Below are 19733 nucleotides of genomic sequence, written 5' to 3'. Positions count from 1 at the left end.
CCGCACCTCCATACTCGCAGGTTCGAGTGGCTGTCGGAGGGGAGGGCCGCGGCGGCGAGGATGACCAGGGTCGGGGACGTGCTGGGTGCCGGGGGCCTGGGCTGGACGCTGCCACAGGACATAGCGAGCAGGGCAGCAGTAGATGTCCAGTACGTGGCCACCGCCATCCGACGCCTTAAAACGGCGGTGCTCGGACCCGACTTAGTGCACCAGGTGGAGGACGCTCAGGTGTGCAGTGGGATCCCGTCCGCGCTCACCCCAGCCCGGACGGAATTTCACATTAGCCCCAAGGTCCCATACTTCCCACAGGAGCCTGTGCCCCACAACCTGAGCCGCCTCTGGAATTTTAATTTTCCTCCTTTTTTTTAAAGGATGTAAAAAGGCGGGCCCTGTATAGACTGCTGCTGCACACCGTCCAACTTTTCTCCCTCATCCACTGTCCGGACACATCTTGGCGTGCCCATTTGCCACCAGGCGGTGGGGATCCCCAGTGGAGGGCTCTCCACGCGTGAGTCCCCCCGCCCCCCCCCTTTCTCTTGGGGGGACTCCGAGAGAAGTCCCCTGCAATTGCAGATTGCGGTGGTTCACGGACTCCCAGCCCAACTGCTTGTTCTGTGGCGCTGTGGAGTCCATGGACCACGTGTATATTGGGTGTGGGCGTTTGCACTCCCTTTTTGATTTTCTCAAAAACCTCCTCCTCTGCTTTTGGTTGCACTTCAGTCCCACGCTCCTGATCTTCGGGCACCCGGTACGGAGGAGGGAGGGCAGGTCTGAAGACCTCCTCGTGGGTCTGCTCCTGGGCCTGGCCAAACTGGCCATAAACAGGTCCAGGCAGCGGGCCGTGGAGGGGGTCGTTAGGGCTGACTGCCTACCCCTCTTCCGCGGTTACGTTAGAGCCCGGGTGTCCTTGGAGAAGGAGCACGCGGTGTCCACCAACACCCTGGAGTTGTTGAGGGAGAGGTGGGCGCCGCAGGGAGTGGAGTGCATTATTTCTCTCTCCAACTCTATTTTGATTTAATCCCTGCCCTCTCCTTCACTGTATGATCACACAGCATTGCCCTTTGATGTGAAGGGCACTGCTTGTCACTGGCCACTCGGCTGTTTCCTTTCTTCCTGGTGGTAGAAATTTGAATAAACATTCATGCGCCTTGTGTCTTTCACTGTGTCTCACAGCTGCACACACACAGAATGGGTGCTGGGGGAAAAGGAAAAAAAATACAATGGGATCTTGATCAGATGGGCCAATGCACTGAGGAGTGGCAGATGGAGTTTAATTCAGATAAATATGAGGTGCTGCATTTTGGAAAGGCAAATCAATCAGGACTTATACACTTAATGGTAAGTCCTGTGGAGTGTTGCTCAGCAAAGGGACTTTGGCATGCAGGTTCATAATTCCTTGAAAGAGGAGTCACAGATAAATAGTATCGTGAAGGCGGTGTTTAGTCTGCTTCCCTTTATAAGTCAGAGCATCAAGTATAGACATTGGGAGGTTATGTTGCGGCTGTATAGGACATTGGTAAGGCCAATTCTGCTCTTGCTCCTACCTGAAAGGATTCATAAATAATTTACAAGGATGTTGCCAGGGTTGGAGGATTTGAGCTATAGGGAGAGGCTGAATAGGCTGGGGCTGTTTTGCCTGAAGTGTTGGAGGCTGAGGGGTGACTTTATAGAGGTTTATAAAATCATAAGGGGCATGGATAGGGTAAATAAACTCCCTGGGGTGGGGGAGTCCAGAACTAGAGGGCATAGGTTTAAGGTGAGAGGGGAAAGATTTAAAAGGGACCTAAGGGGCAACTTTTTCACGCAGAGGGTGGTACGTGTATGGAATGAGCTGCCAGAGGAAGTGGTGGCGGCTGGTACAAACACAACATTTAAAAGGCATCAGAATGGGTATATGAATAGGAACAGTTTAGAGGGATATGAGCCAGGTGCTGGCAAATGGGACTAGATTAGGTTAGGATATCTGGTTGGCATGGACAAGTTGAACCAAAAGGTCTGTTTCCGTGCAATACATCCCTATGACTACTTTTGTGAGATTTGGGCGTTGCTGGCTGGGCCAGCATTATTTGCCTGTCCCTAGTTGCTCATGAGAAGGTGATGATGAATTGTATTCTTGAATTGCGCAGTCCACCTACTGTGGGTTGACCCACAATTCCATTAGGGAGGAAATTCCAGGATTTTGATCCAGCAGCAGTGAAGGAGTGGCAATGTATTTCCAAGTCAGGATGGTGAATGGCTTGGACGGGAACTTGAAGGGGGTGGTGTTCCCATATAAACTATCCTTGTCCTTCTAGATGGAAGGGGTCATGGGTTTAGAAGGTGCTATGTGAGGATCTTTGATGAATTTCTGCAGTAAATCTTGTAGATAGTACACAACGCTATTACTTAGCATTGGTGGTGGAGGGAGTGGATGTAGTGGATGCTTGTGGACGTAGTGCCAATCAAGCAGGCTGCTTTGTCCTGGATGGTGTCAAGCTTCTTGAATGTTGTTGCAGTTGCACTCATCCAGGCAAGTGGGAGTATTCCCTCACACTTCTGACTTGTGCCTTGTTGATGATGGAAAGGCTTGGGGGAAGGAGATCGGAAAATGCTGCAGTATTTCAATTTCTGACCTGCTTTTGTAGACAGTGTGTTTATGTGGTGAGTCCACTTGAACTTCTGGTCAATGGTAATCCCCAGGTTGATGACAGTGGGAGATTCAGTGATGGTAACACCATTGAATGCCAAGGGGTGGTGTTAGATTGTCTCTTATTGGTGATGATCACAACCTGGTATTTATGAGGCATGCATGTTACTTCTCAGCCCAAGTCTGGATATTATCCCGATCTTGTTGCATTATTGGTGAACATTCCCACTTTGGACCTAATGATCGTAGGAAAGTCAAAGATGAAAGTCAATGAAGATGCTTGCGCCTAGGACACTACCATGAGGAACTCCTACTGAAATGTCCTGGAGCTGATATGACTGACCTCCAATAATGATGAGCACCTTCCTCCGTGCCAGGTATGATTTCAATCAGTGGAGAGTTTGCCCCTGATACCTATTGATTCCAGTTTTGCGAGAGCTCCTTGATGCCACATTTGGTTAAATGCAGCCTTGATGTCAAGGGTTGACACTCTCACCTCACATCTGGAATTCAGCTCCTTGATTTTGCAACAATTGATGCAAAGCTAAGCCATTTCAGAGACCAAGTGAGAGTCAACCATATTGCTGTGGGTCTGAAGGTTGGTAAGTAATCAAGTTGGATGCCCTTCATGTAGTTAACAGATCCCATTAATCTGATCCATGGACCAGTACCAATATACATTGGCATGCCTATCTCAGTGACTGGATTGCTGCATGGCCAGGAGTGAACTCGAGCATTTTGTCTCAGAGTTGGGGTGTCACCACCTGAGCCACACATAGATTCCAACATATTCACAGATATAAACCTAAGGAATATAACTCAAGATGTTTAAACTCAAAAAGTGAAAACCATGACTTAAACCGTAGGATTTGGATTTTCAATCATTGTTCTATTTTCCTATTGCTCCAATTCATTCCTGTATTTCCTAATAGTGCTGTTTGTTCTTGAGGTATCCACAAGCCATAATTATTTCATCCAACTAGCTTTGCTTTTTGAGTTAATTGATGCAACAAATGTTGCCAGTGTGCTTCATCCCAGAGGTATCACTGCTGAACCTGGTTCTGTCACCATTTGAGATTCCCAGTGACAAACTTTCAGAGTGCCTACCCTGATGCATATTCATTCTCTTAGCTCAGTTTACTGCCTCGGCTGAGGCATTTGAGTCAGCACAGTCCAAGGTCCACATTATGAATGACTGGCACATGTGACTGAAAGTTATATTAGAAAGTTCGCTTTACACACTGAAGCATTTCACCATTTCAAGTGTAATAGTCAGAAATAAAAAGTAACAGTAAGTGCCTTATTAAAATGGGAAGATGGAGAGTGAAGAGGAAAGGAAGTTATCATTATAAATGGTTGAACTTTAAGATGCACATTCACTCAGCTGTACCATATTGTCTGGAAAGCATTCAATAGTCCGTCTTTGGCAAGCAATAATGGTTCAAAGCTTTCACTACTTTTCCTTGTCCTGACCTCAAATTTTAAAAGATCAATAACTAATCAAATTAATGAAGCAAAGTAAGTTTCTCTATTCCCAGTTTTTCAGCAACCGTACCATTCTTGCACTTATCTGGTATTTTTTTGCATCATCTTTGCTACCAAAATCTTTTCTTGTTCTTTTAGATTTTTTCTTAAGTTCTTCTTCCTCTCGCAACCTCTCCAATTCTTCCCTCCATTTCTGTTGCTGCAGTTGTCGTTCGTGTATCTCCTTCAAAACTCTGGACACAAAAACAGATGTTATCACGTAAGACCACACCTCTGTTACAGGAGAAATTTCACAACTAACCCATCAACTAATGATGGCCCAGTAGATCAGCAGATGAAACAATAGCTATTGACAAATATGCCTCAACAGGTTAGATCCTGGCTTATCTTCACTTCAAGGCCTTTCACAAAACCATGTTAAGTGCACAGGGAAGTTTCCTCATGCAGTACATCCGAAAGTCATACTCAGGAAGGGGAAAACTTGACCTACTCTTGAGAAATAGGGCAGAACAGGTGTTAGGGGAGACAGCAGGAGAGCACTTTGGGACCAGTGACCGTAGTTTTATTAATTTTAAAATAGTTATGGAGAGGGACAAACTGGTCCACTGGTTCAAGTTTTAAACTGGGGCAAGGAGACTTTTGATGGATCGAGACAGGAGCGTACAGTGTCAAAAAGTGTGGCACTGGAAAAGCACAGCAGATCAGGCAACATCCGAGGAGCAGGAGAGTTGATGCTTCGGGCATAAGGAGCTTGCAGGGGTTCATTGGAGTAATTTGTTTGCAGGCAAAGTGATTTCTGGCAAGTGGGAGGCCTTTAAAAGTGAAATAGCTAGAGTTCAAGGTCTATATCTTCCTGTGAGGGTGAAGAGCAAGGTTGAGAGAAAGTGGAGACTGCAGATGCTGGAGAGTCAGAGTTGAAAAGTGTGACACTGGAAAAGCACAGCAGGTCAGGCAGCATCCGAGGCGCCAAAGAGTCAATATTTCAGGCATAAACCCTTCATCAGGAATGTGGGAGTTGGGGGGGAAGAGGACTGAGAGACAAATAGGAGAGGAGGGGTGGGGCTGGGGCAAGGTTAGCTGGGAAGGTGATAGGTGCATGCAGGTGGGGGGTGATGGTGATAGGTCAGAGGGGAGGATGGAGTAGATAGGTGGGAAGGAAGATGGATAGGTAGGACAGGTCAAGAGAACTGTTCCGAATTAGAGGATTAGATCTGGGATGAGGTGGAAGGAGGGGAGATTTGGAAACTGGTGAAGTCAACATTGATGCCATGTGGTTGAAGGTATCAAGGTAGAAGATGAGGTGTTCTTTCTCCAGGTGTTGGGTGGCTTGGATTTAGCAATAGCGAAGGCTTGGGGCTTGCATGTCCTTGATGGAGTGGGAGGGGGAGTTGAAGTGGTCAGCCACAGGGCAGTAGGGTTCTTGGGTGCATATGTCCCAGAGATATTCCCTGAACGCTCCGCGAGTTGGTATTCTGTCGCCCGATGTAGAGGAGACCACATCAAGAGCAATGGACACAGGAGATGAGGTGGGTAGATATGCAGGGAAATCTCTGCCAGATGTGAAAAGATCAGAGGAGATGACTTGGGGGGGGGGTGCAGTGAGAGAGAGACTCACTCAGGTTCTTGTGGAGGGAGTATGAGAACCTCTTCAAGATGAGTATCCTTGGAAGAGGCTTCATAGCGACTGAGAGAAAGTGAGGACTGCAGATGTTGGAGAGTCAGAGTCGAAAAGTATGGCGGTGAAAAAGCACAGCAAATTAGGCAGCATCCGAGGAACAGGAGAGTTGGCATGTCAGGCATAAGTCGTTCATCAGGCATGTGGAGGGTCGGGAGTTGGCGGCAGGGGATGGGGGTGTGGCACTGGAGATAAACAGGAGGTTGGGTTGGGGTGGAGGTAGCTGGGAAGGTGATAGGTGAATGCAGGTGAGGGGTGATGGCGATAGGTCACTGGGCAGGTTGCAGCGGAGAGGTGGGAAGAAAGATGGACAAGTGGGACAGATCAAGAGGATGATGCTGAGTTGGAGGGTTTGACCTGGGATAAGGTACGGAGAGGGGACATCTGGAAACTAGTGAAGTTGACATTAATGCCATCTGGGACAAGGTTGGCAGGAATAGGGAACCCTGGAAGACAAGAAATATTGAAGTTTTGACCAGAAAAAAGGAGACGTGGCTCAGGTATAAGGCAGCTGTGATCAAGGGAACCCCTGGAAGTAAACAGGGAATACAGGAGTTTACTGAAGCAGGAAATCAGGAGGGTGGAAGGGGGGCATGAGTTAGTCTTGGCTGAGAAGATTAAGGCGAACCCAAAGAGGTACCTTAAGTATATCAAAGGAAAAGCAATAACCAGACAGTATAGGGCCCCTCAAGGAACAAAGTGAACAGGTATGAATAGAACCTCTGGAGATGGTTCTATTTCTCCTCTATGTTTACCATGGGGAAAGAATGAAGATTTGGGAACTTGAAGTTAGTGGTGATATCTTCGGGACAGTCCATATCACAGTAGAGGAGGGGATGAATGGATTAGAATGCATGAAGGTGGATAAATCTCCTGATCCTGACCACATATATCCAAGAACATTGCAAGAAGCTGGAGAAGAAATTGCTGATATTTTTGTATCTTCGCTAGCCATGGGTGAGGTCCCGGAAGGCTTGAAAGTAATGAATGTTGTGCCATTATTCAAGAAGGGTAACAAAGGAAAAACCTGGGAACTATAGACCAGTAAGCTTAATCCCTGTGGTAGGTAAGTTATGAGAAGATTCTGAGACATAAGGCATACATGCACTTGGAAAGTCACGGTTTGAGTAGGAATAGTCAGCATGGCTTTGTGTGTGGGACATGATGCATATGGAATGGTCAGCGGAAGTGGTCGAAGAGGGTACATGAACAACATTTAAAAGGTATTTGCTCAAATACATGAAATGGAAAGGATTAGAAGGATATGGGCCAAGTGCAGGGGATAGACATTTTAGTCAGCTTGGACTAGTTTGGGCCAAATGGCCTGTCTCCGTGCTGCAGGACTCGATGACTCTATGTTGACTCTGCTTTACTGCATTAAGCTTTTCTCATTGTCCTGCAATTTCTTCCTTAATAATAGACTGTAGCAACGTCCCAGCAACAGAGGGAAATAGATCAGTCATTCTTCCCTGTTCTGTATTATACTTATAGACATATAGTCAACTCATAACTGCCCTTTAAAATGTCCTGCAAGATGCACAGTTACTGCCTTTGCTATTTGAATTCATGTATCGCTGGACATCGGACTACATCTGGGAAAATTAACAAACAGTGAAATTCACAACCAATCTCCTGTTTGGGAGAGGTCACAGCACAGAAACAGAAGTGAATATTTAAAACTGGCCCTACAATAAGTCTGCAGGAGTGGAGTGAATAGAGTGAGTTCTTCCTTGATTATATGTTTTATGGAGATACGTTGCTTGATTAAACTTAAAATATAAGCCATAATTATTCATTTAACCTGGAGCAGTATTTTGTAGAGGAATAAGACAGTACTGTTTTCTGGGTCTATAGATTGTGAAGGAGTAAAAATGGCCTTTAGGAGAGTGATATGCTCCTCTTATCAGATGTGGGAGTTTAGAGAGAGTTTACGGGTTACTGAGGATTATATCTGCAACAAATGCCATTGGTTGCGAATCCTATCAGATTGAATGGATCGGTTGGAGAGACAGAGGCAATGAGGAATTTACAAGAGCAAGGGGATGTGATGGATGGCAGTTATGGGAAGGGGAAAAGTCGCAGATACAGTCACAGAGATGGGTTAACTCCAGGAAAGGTAAGAGAGATAGGCAGCTAGGGCAGGAGCCTTCTGTGGCTATCCCCATTTCAAACAAGTATGCTGTTTTGGAAAATGTAGGGGGTGATGGATTCTCAGGGGAACGGAGCACAAACAGCCAAGTTTCCGGTATTGATACTGGCTCTATTGCAATGAGGGGTACGTCAGACTCCAAGAGATCAATTGTGTTAGGGGACTCTCTAGTCCGAGGTACAGATAGACGTTTCTGTGGCCAGCAGTGAAAAATCAGAATGGTGTGTTGCTTTCCTCGTGCCAGGATCAAGAATTTCTCAGAGAGGGTGCAGAATGTTCTCAAGGGAAAGAGAGCCCAGCAGGAGGTCATTGTACACATTGCAACCAACGACATTCTCAGAGAGTTAGGCAGGAATTTAGAAAAAAGGTCCTCGAGAGTACTAATATCTGGATTAGCTATGAGCTAATGAGGACAGGAATAGGAGGATAGAGCTGCTCGGGAGGATTTAAACTAGTAAGATGGGGGGTGGGACCCAGGGAGGTAGTGAGGACAGAGATCAATCTGAGACTGGTACTATTGAGAACAGAAGCGAGTTAAACAGTCAGGGCAGGCAGGGTCAAGGTAGGACTAATAAATTAAACTGCATTTATTTCAATGCAAGGGTCCTAACAGGGAAGGCAGATGAACTCAGGGCATGGTTAGGAACATGGGACTGGGATATCATAGCAATTACAGAAACATGGCTCAGGGATGGACAGGACTGGCAGCTTGATGTTCCAGGATACAAATGTTATGGGAAGGATGGAAAGGGAGGCAAGAGAGGAGAGTGAGTGACATTTTTGATAAGGGATAGCATTACAGCTGTACTAAGGGAGGATATCCCAGGGAATACATCCAGGGATGTTATTTGGGTAGAACTGACAAATAAGAAAGGGATGATCACCTTATTGGGATTGTATTATAGACCCCTAATAGTCAGAGGGAAATTGAGAAACAAATTTGTAAGGAAATCTCAGTTTTCTGTAAGAATAATAGGGTGGTAATGGTAGGGGATTTTAACTTTACAAACATAAACTGGGACTGCCATAATGTTAAAGGTTTAGATGGAGAGGAATTTCTTAAGTGTGTACAAGAAAATTTCCTGATTCAGTATGTGGATGTACCTACTAGAGAAGGTGCAAACCATGACCTACTCTTGGGAAATAAGGCAGGGCAGGTGACTGAAGTGTCAGTGGGGGAGCACTTTGGGGCCAGCGACCATAATTCTATTAGATTTTAAATAGTGATGGAAAAGGATAGACCAGATCTAAAAGTTGAAGTTCTAAATTGGAGAAAGGCCAATTTTGACAGTATTAGGCAAAAACTTTCAAAAGCTGGTTGGGGACAAAAGTTCGTAGGTAAATGGACGGCTGGAAAATGGGAAGCCTTCAGAAATGAGATAACGAGAGTCCAGAGAAAGTATATTCCTGTCAGGGTGAAAGGCAAGGCTGGTAGGTATAGAGAATGCTGGATGACTAAAGAAATTGAAGGTTTGGTTAATAAAAAGAAGGAAGCATATGTCAGGTATAGACAGGATAGATCGAGTGAATCCTTAGAAGAATACAAAGGCAGTAGGAGTATACTTAAGAGGGAAATCAGGAAGGCAAAAAGGGGACATGAGATAGCTTTGGCAGATAGAATTAAGGAGAATCCAAAGGGTCTTCACAAATATATTAAGGACAAAAGGGTAACTAGGGCGAGAATACGACCCCTCAAAGATCAGCAAGGCGGCCTTTGTGCACTGCTGCAGAAAATGGGGGAGATACTAAACAAATATGTTGCATCAGTATTTACTGTGGAAAAGGACATGGAAGATATAGAATGTAGGGAAATAAATGGTGACATCTTGCAAAATATCCAGATTACAGAGGAGGAAGTGCTGGATGTCTTGAAACGGTTAGAAGTGGATAAATCCCCAGGACTTGATCAGGTGTACCCGAGAACTCTGTGGGAAGCTAGAGAAGTGTTTACTGGGCTCCTTGCTGAGATATTTGTATCATCGATAGTCACAAGTGAGGTGCCAGAAGACTGGAGGTTGGCAAATGTGATGGTTTAAGAAGGGAGGTAAGGACAAGCCAGGGAACTATAGACCAGTGAGCCTGACGTCAGTGGTGGGCAAGTTGTTGGAGGGAATCCTGAGGGACAGGATGTACATGTATTTGGAAAGGCAAGGACTGATTAGGGATAGTCAACATGGCTTTGTGCGTGGGAAATCATGTCTTACAAACTTGATTGAGTTTTTTGAAGAAGGAACAAAGAAGATTGATGACTTGTAGAGTGGTAGATGTGATCTATATGGACTTCAGTAAGGCATTTGACAAGGTTCCCCATGGGAGATAGTTAGTGAGGTTAGATCTCATGGAATAGAGAAAACTAGCCATTTGGATACAGAACTGGCTCAAAGGTAGAAGACACAGGGTGGTGGTGGTGGGTTGTTTTTCAGACTGGAGGCCTGTGACCAGTGGAGTGCCACGAGGATCGGTTTCTCCCTACTTGTCTATTCCGTCCCCTTGATTTTAAGAGTTTTATCAAATTCTCTCTCCATCTTCTCTCCTTCACGCAAACGTAAATTCTCCATCGTATCCAAAAAACTTAAGTCTTGCATATCTGCAATTATTTTAATAAATCTTTCATGAACCTAAAGCTTTCATATCCTTCCTCTAGTGTGGTGCCCATATTTAGACACAATATTTGAGTTGTGGCTGAACCAGTGGTTTATAAACATTCACCACACCTTGTTTGATTTTGTACCTTATGCCTCTATTTATGAAGCCAGGAATCCTGCTTTCTCAACTTAGCCACTTTCAATGATTACGCACATTCTTTTACCACACACCTTTTCATATCATATCCTTTTTACATACTGTTTCCTCAGGCCTCCTCTCAAAATCTCACTTTCCTGCATCTGCCATGTGCAAGCCTATTCCACCAGACTATGTCCTCTTGAAGTAGACTCATTAGCCTCATCACTGTTCACAATACTTCCATGTTTTGGGTCATCTGCAAATTCTGAAATTATGCCAAGATCTCCCAGGTCTCAGATGAGTGTCAGATGTAATATTCAGGTCTAGATCCTTAATACCGTGTAACTAAATTATGTCGCAGAGTAATTCTTCACACAAAGGTTAATATAAATCTAGACTTCTCTCTCCCAACAAGCTGTCGAAGCAAGTTCAACTTGAAATTTAGAAGCTGAGAATAATAGATTTTTGTTAGCTGAGACCATGAAAGGATACAGAAATATTTGGGAATATAGAGTCAATGTATATATCAGTCATGATTAAATCAAACGCAACAGGCTCCATAGGTCTATCACCTACTTCTGTTGCTACACCTTTCTTTGTAGGAGCAATGAGTGTACCTGAGATTCTGACCCAATAACTGACAAGATGGTTTGATCACTTACTTTTCCCTGCGTGCTTTGAATAAAGAAGCGCGTTTCAGGTCAAACTCCGCTTTTGCTTCCTCTGACAGAGCCTCATAGTCTTCTTCACTCAACTCTTGCAGATAAATCCTCTCCTCCTTTTCTTTCTCCTTCAATTTTTTCTCTATAATTTGGTTTTGGAAAAACAAGGCATTTATAGTGTAATTTAAGATTTGAATTCTATATTAAATTCTGTATCTCATTACATTCTTCCTGTTGATCGACTACACCAACTTATATTCTTATAGCCAATTTAATATTGAAGAATAGGTATTTACAGAGGAACTATAAAAATACACCATCAGGAGCTTAGCAATTCAGACAGGTACAACCAAAGTGTCAATAATATTCGTTGTTCTAAATTAGCAGTTCTTAGTTGAATCAGAGGCCAGTTTATTAACTTCAATATCATACTTTAAAGCCATCCAAGGTTCCTCTCCTGAAGAAGGGCTCATGCCCGAAACGTCAATTCTCCTGCTCCTTGGATGCTGCCTGACCTGCTGCATTTTTCCAGCAACACATTTTCAGCTCTGATCTCCAGCATCTGCAGTCCTCACTTTCTCCTCTTCTTTATCAAAGTGCAGCTATCCCAGAGGAAGGCTACATTTACAGGTATTGAGTAAGGTGAGGATAGAATCAGGGCTTGGGTAAGATGCCTCCCAGCAGCAATTACTATCTTGTTTCAAGTATAATTAAGGGTCTTTTGGACGAGGTATTAGAATAATTGTGTACATGGAGCAGTAATGACAAGGATAACACTTTTACCAGTAAACGTGAAGAGAAAATAGGCAGCAGAAGAAAAGGAAATCAGACAACAGTGAGATTACTCTTCCCAATATTAATTGTGCATTAATATGTCAATGCACAATCATCAATTGTCAAATACTTTCAACCTCTGTAGGAATAAACAGTCCTGTAGATTCTAAGCATGATTATCAGAAGTATCCCATGCTCAAGCATTTTTCCCTGCATTCTCAAGTACACACACCACATGGGAATTAGGTTTAATCAGACTCCAGTTGTTGCTAGTTAACTGACTGATATAGTTTCTTTTCTTTGATCATTCACAGGATGTGAGAGTCATTGGCTCAGCCAAAATTCATTGCCCATTCCTAATTGCCCAGAAGGCAATTAAGAGGCAACCACATTGCTCTTGGTCTGGAGTCAAATGTCGGCCAGACCAGGTAAGGAGAGCAGTTTCCTCCCCTAAAGGACATGAGTGAACCAGATGGGTTTTCCTGACAATGGTTTCATAGTCATCATTAGACTCTTAATTCAAGATTTTTACTGAATTGAAATCCTACCATCTGTCAGGGTGGGATTTGAACCCAAGTCCACTGACATTACCTGGCTCTCTGGGTTATCAGTCCAGCCATAAGACCACTCGGCCATTGCCCCCCCTCTCCAGGCCATCCTTCCACTGCCGATGAAAATCATAAAAATGCTCATATTTTAGTCACTTGAATTACATTGAGGATTTCTTTCAACTATTTTGTGGGAAAGAAACTTATTGAAGCTATTCCAATGACACAAGTAGAAAGAGGGATGGATTTCTCAAAGCACATTTTAGGGAGTTCGAAAGGAAATAAAGAAGCAGAACTTCAAAAGCAGTAATCTCAGGATTACTCCAAGTGTCATGTGCCAGTGAGTACAGGAATAGGGAAACTGATTGATTGAACACATGGCTGGAGAACTGGTGTGGCATGGAGGGCATCAGATTTCTGAGGGCAGCTGGGAACTGTACAAACTGGATGGGTCACATTAACAGGGCTGAGACTAATATCCTGGCAGGGAGATTTGCAACTGCTAATAGGAAGTGTTTAAACAAGCTTGTCAACACATGGACCCCTGAATGGTAGCTCAAACTGGAAGGAAGTGAAGCTGGTAACGAGAAATAGAAAGTGGTAAACAAAATTAGAAAGCAGGTGAGCATCCATTAAGATTACAATATGGATTAATATCCAAAAAGACAAAGTTAAGGGCACTTTGCATGAATAGAAATAGCATTCACAATAAGGTAGATTATTGAAGAATAGAAATAGACGTAAATGGGTAGCATCTAGTTGATGTTACAAAAACATGGCAGCAGGGTGACCAAGGCTGGGAACCCAATTTTGGAGGACAGTCAACATTTTGGAAGGATAGGCAAAAAGAAAAAGAGGTGGAGTTGCACTAATAGTAAGAAATGGAATCAGTACATTAGTAGGGCAGGATCCTAAATCAGAAGAACACAATGTTGAATCTGAAGCAAAAACAGACTTTGGTGGAGAAACTTACTTTGTGGGAAGAAAGCAAAGTTAATGTTTTGAGTCAGGTGATTCTTCATTAGAACTACCTCCAGTTTTGTCAGCAATTTCTATTTTTTTTTTATGTTTTCAGACCCTTTGGTCCAACCTGTCCATGCCGACCAGATATCCCAACCCAATCTAGTTCCACCTACCAGCACCCGGCCCATAACCCTCCAAACCCTTCCTATTCATATACCCATCCAAATGCCTCTTAAATGTTGTCATTTCAGATCTCTGACATCCAGTTTTTTTGATTTATTAAACTGTTAAATCTTTTTGGGCAGAGCTAAGAAACAGAAAGGAGCAATAAACATTGGTAGGAATTGTTTGTCGGTCACTAAATAGCAACAGTAGTGTGGGGGGCATGACATGTTTTCTACAGCTGTATGTTGAGGAAATGATTAAAAAGCAGGCTATTTGTATCTATTATTATGTAACAAAAAGGAGTTAAGAGTATTTTTGGAAAACAATATTTAGGAATGAGTGATCATAATATGATGGAATTTTACATTTTGTTTGAAAGTAAGGTAGTTCAATCATATGCCAGAGAACCACGTTTGAACAAAGGAACTTATTAAGGTATGAGCAGTTAAGTGGCTGTTGTGTTTTGGGAAAATATATGAAAAGGTATAATGGTACATCAGCAATGCATAATCATGAAACAATTATTATAGTAGTTTCCAACAAACTTATGCTTCTTTCAGGCTCTAAAGAAGAACCCAAAATTCTTCAGTCAACTCTGGCTAACAAGGCAAGTTAAACATTATATGAGATTAAAATAAATGGCCTATAAGGTGGCAAAAAACAGAGAACACTCTAAGCTTTAGGACGACGTTCAAGGTCATTAAAGGGAAGGTGATGGCCTAGTGATATTATGGCTAGACTATCAATCCAGAAATTCAGCTAATGTTCTGGGGAAGCAGGTTCAAATCCTTCTACGGAATTTGAATTCAACAAAAAACTGTTTGAAATCAAGAATCTACTGAAGACTATGAAACCATTATTGACTGTCAGAAAAATCCAGCTGGCTCACTATTGTCCTTCAGGGAAGGAAAATAGCCATCTTCACCTGGTGTGGCCGATGTGTGACTCCAGATCCAGCAATGTGGTTGACTCTCAACTGCCCTCTGAAATAGCCTAGCAAGCCATTCAGTTGTAACAGTCACTAAAAAGTCTCAACAAAAATTGTGCAGACCACTCAGCATCAACGTAGACACTGAAAGAGACCAAAATAGCCTGTCGACCCTACAAAGTCCTTACTAACATCTGGGGTTAATGCCAAAACTGGGACAGCTGTCTCACAGACTAGTCAAGCAACAGCCTAACATAGTCATATTTATGGAATCATACCTTACAGACACTGTCCCAGACACCACTATCCCAGGATATGTCCTGTCCTACCGGCAGGACAGACACAGCAGAGGTGGTGGTGCAGTAGCATACAGTCAGGAGGGAGTTGCCCTTGGAATCCTCAAAATTGACTCTGGACCTCACAAAGTCCTGTGGCTTCAGGTTAAACGTGGGCAAGGAAACCTCCTAATTATAATGTACCGTCCTCCCTTGGCTGATGAATCAGTACTCCACCATGTTAAACAACACCTAGAGGAAAAACTGCAGATGGCAAGGACGCAAAATATATTCTGGTTGGGGGATTTCAATGTCAACCTCCAACAGTAGCTCGGCAGCAGTACTACTTTTCGAACTGGTCAGGTCCTAAGGGACATAGCTACCAGATCAGACCTGTGGTGGAACCAACAAGAGGAGAAAAACATACTTGACCTTATCCTTGCCAATCTGCCAGCTGCAGATGCATCTGTCTATGACAGCATCAGTAACAATGACCACTGAAAAATCCTGTCTTCACATTGAAAATCGCTCCATCATGTTGTGCGGCATTATCACCATGCTAAATGGAGCAGACTTCAAACAGATCTAGCAACTCAAGACTGGGCATCCACGGGGTGCTATGGGCCATCAACAACATCAGAATTGTCTTCCAGCACAATCTGCAACCTCATGGCCCAACATATTCCTCACTCAACTGTTACCATCAAGCCAAAGGATCAACCCTCTTTCAATGTGGGGTGCAGAAGGGCATGCCAGGAGCAGCACCAGGTATATTTAAAAACGTGGTGTCAATGTGGTGAAGCTATCAAACAGGACTACTTGCAAAACAGCATAAACAGCAAGTGATAGATACAGCTGAGCAATCCCACAACCAAGAGATCAGATCTAAGCTCTGCAGTCTTGCCATATCCAGTCGCGAATGGTGGTGGAAATGAAACTACGTTCTCTCTCAAGGTGGAGGAGGAAATTCCATAAATATCCCTGTGATGGGACTATTTATTTAAAAGGGGAGTTAGTTCTGTGCAGTTTCTCTTGTAATGGGGTATTGACACAGTGCTGCCAAAATGTCTCCCTCAGACAGACAATTGAGTTCTTCCTGGGCGTTTTTTTTAATGAGATAAAAGGATCATGAGTGGGCAGGGTCAGGGTTCACACAGGTTCTGGAAGGCTTTCAGTTCTACTTTCAGTTAGTTGAGAGGGTTTCTGCTGACTGCTGAGTGAAAAGCTTGAGTTCCCAGCTGCTAGACTGAAGTGTTAGACAAGCACAGCAGGTCAGGCAGCATCCGAGGAGCAGGAAAATCGATGTTTCGGGCAAAAGCCCTTCATCAGGAATAGAGGGAGGGTGCCTGCAGAGTGGAGAGACACCCTGCCTCTATTCCTCATGAAGGACTTTTGCCCGAAACGTCGATTTTCTTGCTCCTTGGATACTGCCTGGCCTGCTGTGCTTTTCCAGCACCACTCTAATCTAGACTCTGGTTTCTAGCATCTACAGTCCTTGTTTTTACCCTGAAGTGTTAGACAGCAAGGCTTCCTCTTAAAAATCAAAAAGGGACAGATTGTTTCCTTCTTCTGGACTGGAGAGTCACAGCACATGAGAATCAAACTGTTCTGCTGAATTGCATTTTTGCCAAAGATGTGTTTATGAGACGGTGCCTATATTGGAACAGTTGACCATTAGTGGTTAAATAATACATTATCTTGTTAAATATTCCAATGGAGTTAAAGTTAATTCAATTCTTCTTCTTTTGCATTTTAACTGTGTTGCAAGAATGAAGTGTGTTTCGATTAAAGCTTGGTGGTGGATCATTCAAATCACATCTGGAAGGCAGCACCTTTAAATAAATATGGTAAACAAGCAGGAGGCTGGACAAACACAGCAAGCCAGGCAGCATCAGGAGCTGGGCAAGTCAATGTTTCAGGTGCAACCCTTTAAATAAATATGAAAGTTAGGGTCTAAGCTTTCTCCTCGCAATGTTTTTTTGCGGGGTGGGGTGATCAGTCTGGTCTAGTCCATAACAACCCCCATCCTCATGAGGGAGGAGACCACATAAGTGCAAAAGATAAAGCTGAAGTACTCACAGCAATCTTCAGGCAGACGTGCCAAGTGAGTGGTCCATCTCAGCCTCCTCTAGTGTCCCCAGCACTATAGTCTTCAGCAAATTTTATTCACTTCATGTGATATCAAGAAGCGCTGATATTGCAAAGGTTATAGGCCCTGACAATATTGTAGCAATGTTACTGAAGACTTGTGCTCCAGAACTTCTTGCTCCAGTACAGTTACAACGCTGGCATCTACCCGACAATATGGAAAATTGTCTAGCTATGCCCTGTGCACAAAAAAATGACAAATTCAACTCTGCCAATTACTGCCTTATCAGTCTACTCTCAAATCATTAATAAAGTGATGGAATATATCATTAACAATGCTATCAAGCAGCACTTGTTCAGCAATAACCTGCTCAGTGAGGCCAAGTTTGGGTTCTGCCAGGGTCAACATGACTCCTGACCTCATTACAGCTTTGGTTCAAACATGGACAAAAGTGTTAAATTCCAGAGGTAAGCGGAGAGTGACAGCCCTTGACATCAAGGCCACATTCATTTGAGTGTGGCATAAAGGAGACCTAGCAAAGCTGGAATTGATGGGCATCAAGGTGCAAACTCTCTGCTGGTTTGAGTCATAGCTGGCAAAAAAGAATATAGTTCTGGTTGTTGGAGGTCAGTCATCTCAACTCCAGAACATCTTTGGAAGAGTTCCTCAGGATACTGTCCTAGGCCCACACATCTTCAGCTGTTTCATCAATGACCTTCCCACCACTATAAGGTCAGAAATAAGGATATTCTATAATGATTGCACAAGGTTCAGTGCCATTCACAACTACTGAGATACTTAAGCAATTCATATCCAAATGTAGCAAGATCCAGACTGACAAGTGGCAAGTACCATTCATGCCACACAAATACTAAGTAATGAACATCTCCAATATAAAAGGAAATCTGATGACCACCCCTTGATATTCGATGGTTTTACCATTACTGAATCCCCAACTGTCAACATCCCGGAGGTTACCATCAAACAGAAACTCAACCAGACTTATCACATAAACATGGTGGCTGCATGAGCAAGTCAAAGGCTGGGAATACAAAGCCTGTCCAACGTTGATCGACACAAGTCATGCGTATGATGGAATACTTACCACTTGCCTGGATGGGTGCATCTCCAACAGTACTCAAGAAGACTGATACCATCCAGGACAAAGCGGTCCACTGAATTGGCACTCCACCCACACGCATCCACTCTCTGCATAACCATTGCTCAATCTACAAGGAGCACTGAAGAAATTCATAGAATCCCTACATTGTGGAAACAAGCTATTTGGCCCAACAAGTCCCTCTGAAGAGTATCCCAACCAGACCTATTCCTCTACCCCTAATACTCTACATTTCCCCTGACTAATGCACTTAGCTTACAAATCCCTGAACGCTATGGGCAATTTAGCATGGCCAATTCACCTAACATGCCCATCTTTGGACTGCGGGAGGAAACTGGAGCACCCGGAGGAAACCCACGCAGACATGGGTAGAATGCACAAACTCCACACAGACAGTCGCCTGGGTATGGAATCGTACCCGGGTCCCTGGCACTGTTAGGCAGCAGCTTCCAAACCCACAACCACTTCCAACTAGAAGGACAAAAGCAATAGATACATGGGAACACCACCACCTGCAAGTTCCCCTCCAAGCCACTCACCAACCTGACTTGGAAATATATCACCATTCCTTCACTGTTGCTGGGTTCAAAATCCTGGAATTCCCTCCCTAAGGCACTGCAGGTCTTCCTATAGCATGTGGACTGCAGCCATTTATGGAGCAGCTCACCACTACCTTCTCAACAGCAAATAGTTGTGGGTAACAAATTCTGGTCACCCAGTGATGCCCAAGTCCCACATGTGAATACAATAAAAAAGAAAAAGGGAAGCAAGAAACTGATAAAGAAAGGGAGAAGAGGTTACTAATGAAAAACTGGCAAGAAACACAAAAGAAAGACTGTACAAGCTTCCAAAGAGACGGAGAAAGGAAACAATTGGTTTAGCCAAATGTGGATTCATTACAGGCAGAGCAGAAAATACATAATAGGGAATAGAGTAATAGCAGAGAAATACCATGTTAATTTGAGTCTGTTTCAACTGGGGAACATGCAAGAAATGTCTGAAGCTGAAGATTAATTTTTTACCCATTTGTTGGGTGTGGGCATTGCTGTCTGGCCATCATTTAATGCCCATCCCTAATTGCCCTTGAGAAGGCAGTGGTGAGCTGCTTTCTTGAACCACTGCAGTCCACCTTCTGTGGGTTGACCCACAATGCCACTCGGGAGGGAATTGCAGCATTTTGACCTAGCGACAATGAAGGAAGGGGAACTTGCAGGTGGTGGTATTGCCATGTATCTGCTGCCCTTGTCTTAGATGGAAGTGGTTGTATATTTAGAAGATGCTGTCTGAGGATCTGTGGTGAACTTTTGCAGTGCATCTTCAAGATAGTACACCCTGCTGCTACTGAATGTCAATGTGGAGTGAATGCTTGTGGGGGGTAGTGCAAAGCAAGCAGCTGTTTTGTCCCAAATGGTGTCAAATTTCTTGAGTGTTATTGGAGCTGCACCCGTCCAGGCAAGTGGGGAGTATTTAATCACACCTGACTTGTGCCTTGTAGACAATGGGCAGGCTTTGGGGAATGAGGAGGTAAATTACTTGCTACAGTATTCTGA

The 19733-nt window shown here is 43.9% G+C and overlaps 1 protein-coding gene across 1 annotated transcript in view; it reads right to left on the bottom strand.

Moving 5' to 3' along the window:
• hydin (HYDIN axonemal central pair apparatus protein) overlaps positions 1-19733 on the bottom strand; it is a 905740-nt gene that overhangs the window by 245809 nt on the left and 640198 nt on the right. Inside the window, exons 44-45 of the mRNA XM_043707374.2 lie at positions 11322-11463; positions 4182-4344 (exon numbers count right to left, since the gene is read on the bottom strand). Of these exons, the coding sequence (XP_043563309.2) occupies positions 4182-4344; positions 11322-11463 (305 nt within the window). The remainder of the gene's footprint in view (positions 1-4181; positions 4345-11321; positions 11464-19733) is intronic.

This window comes from Chiloscyllium plagiosum, unplaced genomic scaffold, assembly GCF_037043375.1.
Source record: "Chiloscyllium plagiosum isolate Xiang-an unplaced genomic scaffold, Cpla_swu_hap1 HiC_scaffold_17, whole genome shotgun sequence".
NCBI classification, from domain to species: Eukaryota; Metazoa; Chordata; class Chondrichthyes; order Orectolobiformes; family Hemiscylliidae; genus Chiloscyllium; species Chiloscyllium plagiosum.
This window is presented reverse-complemented; position numbering and strand designations above follow the sequence as displayed.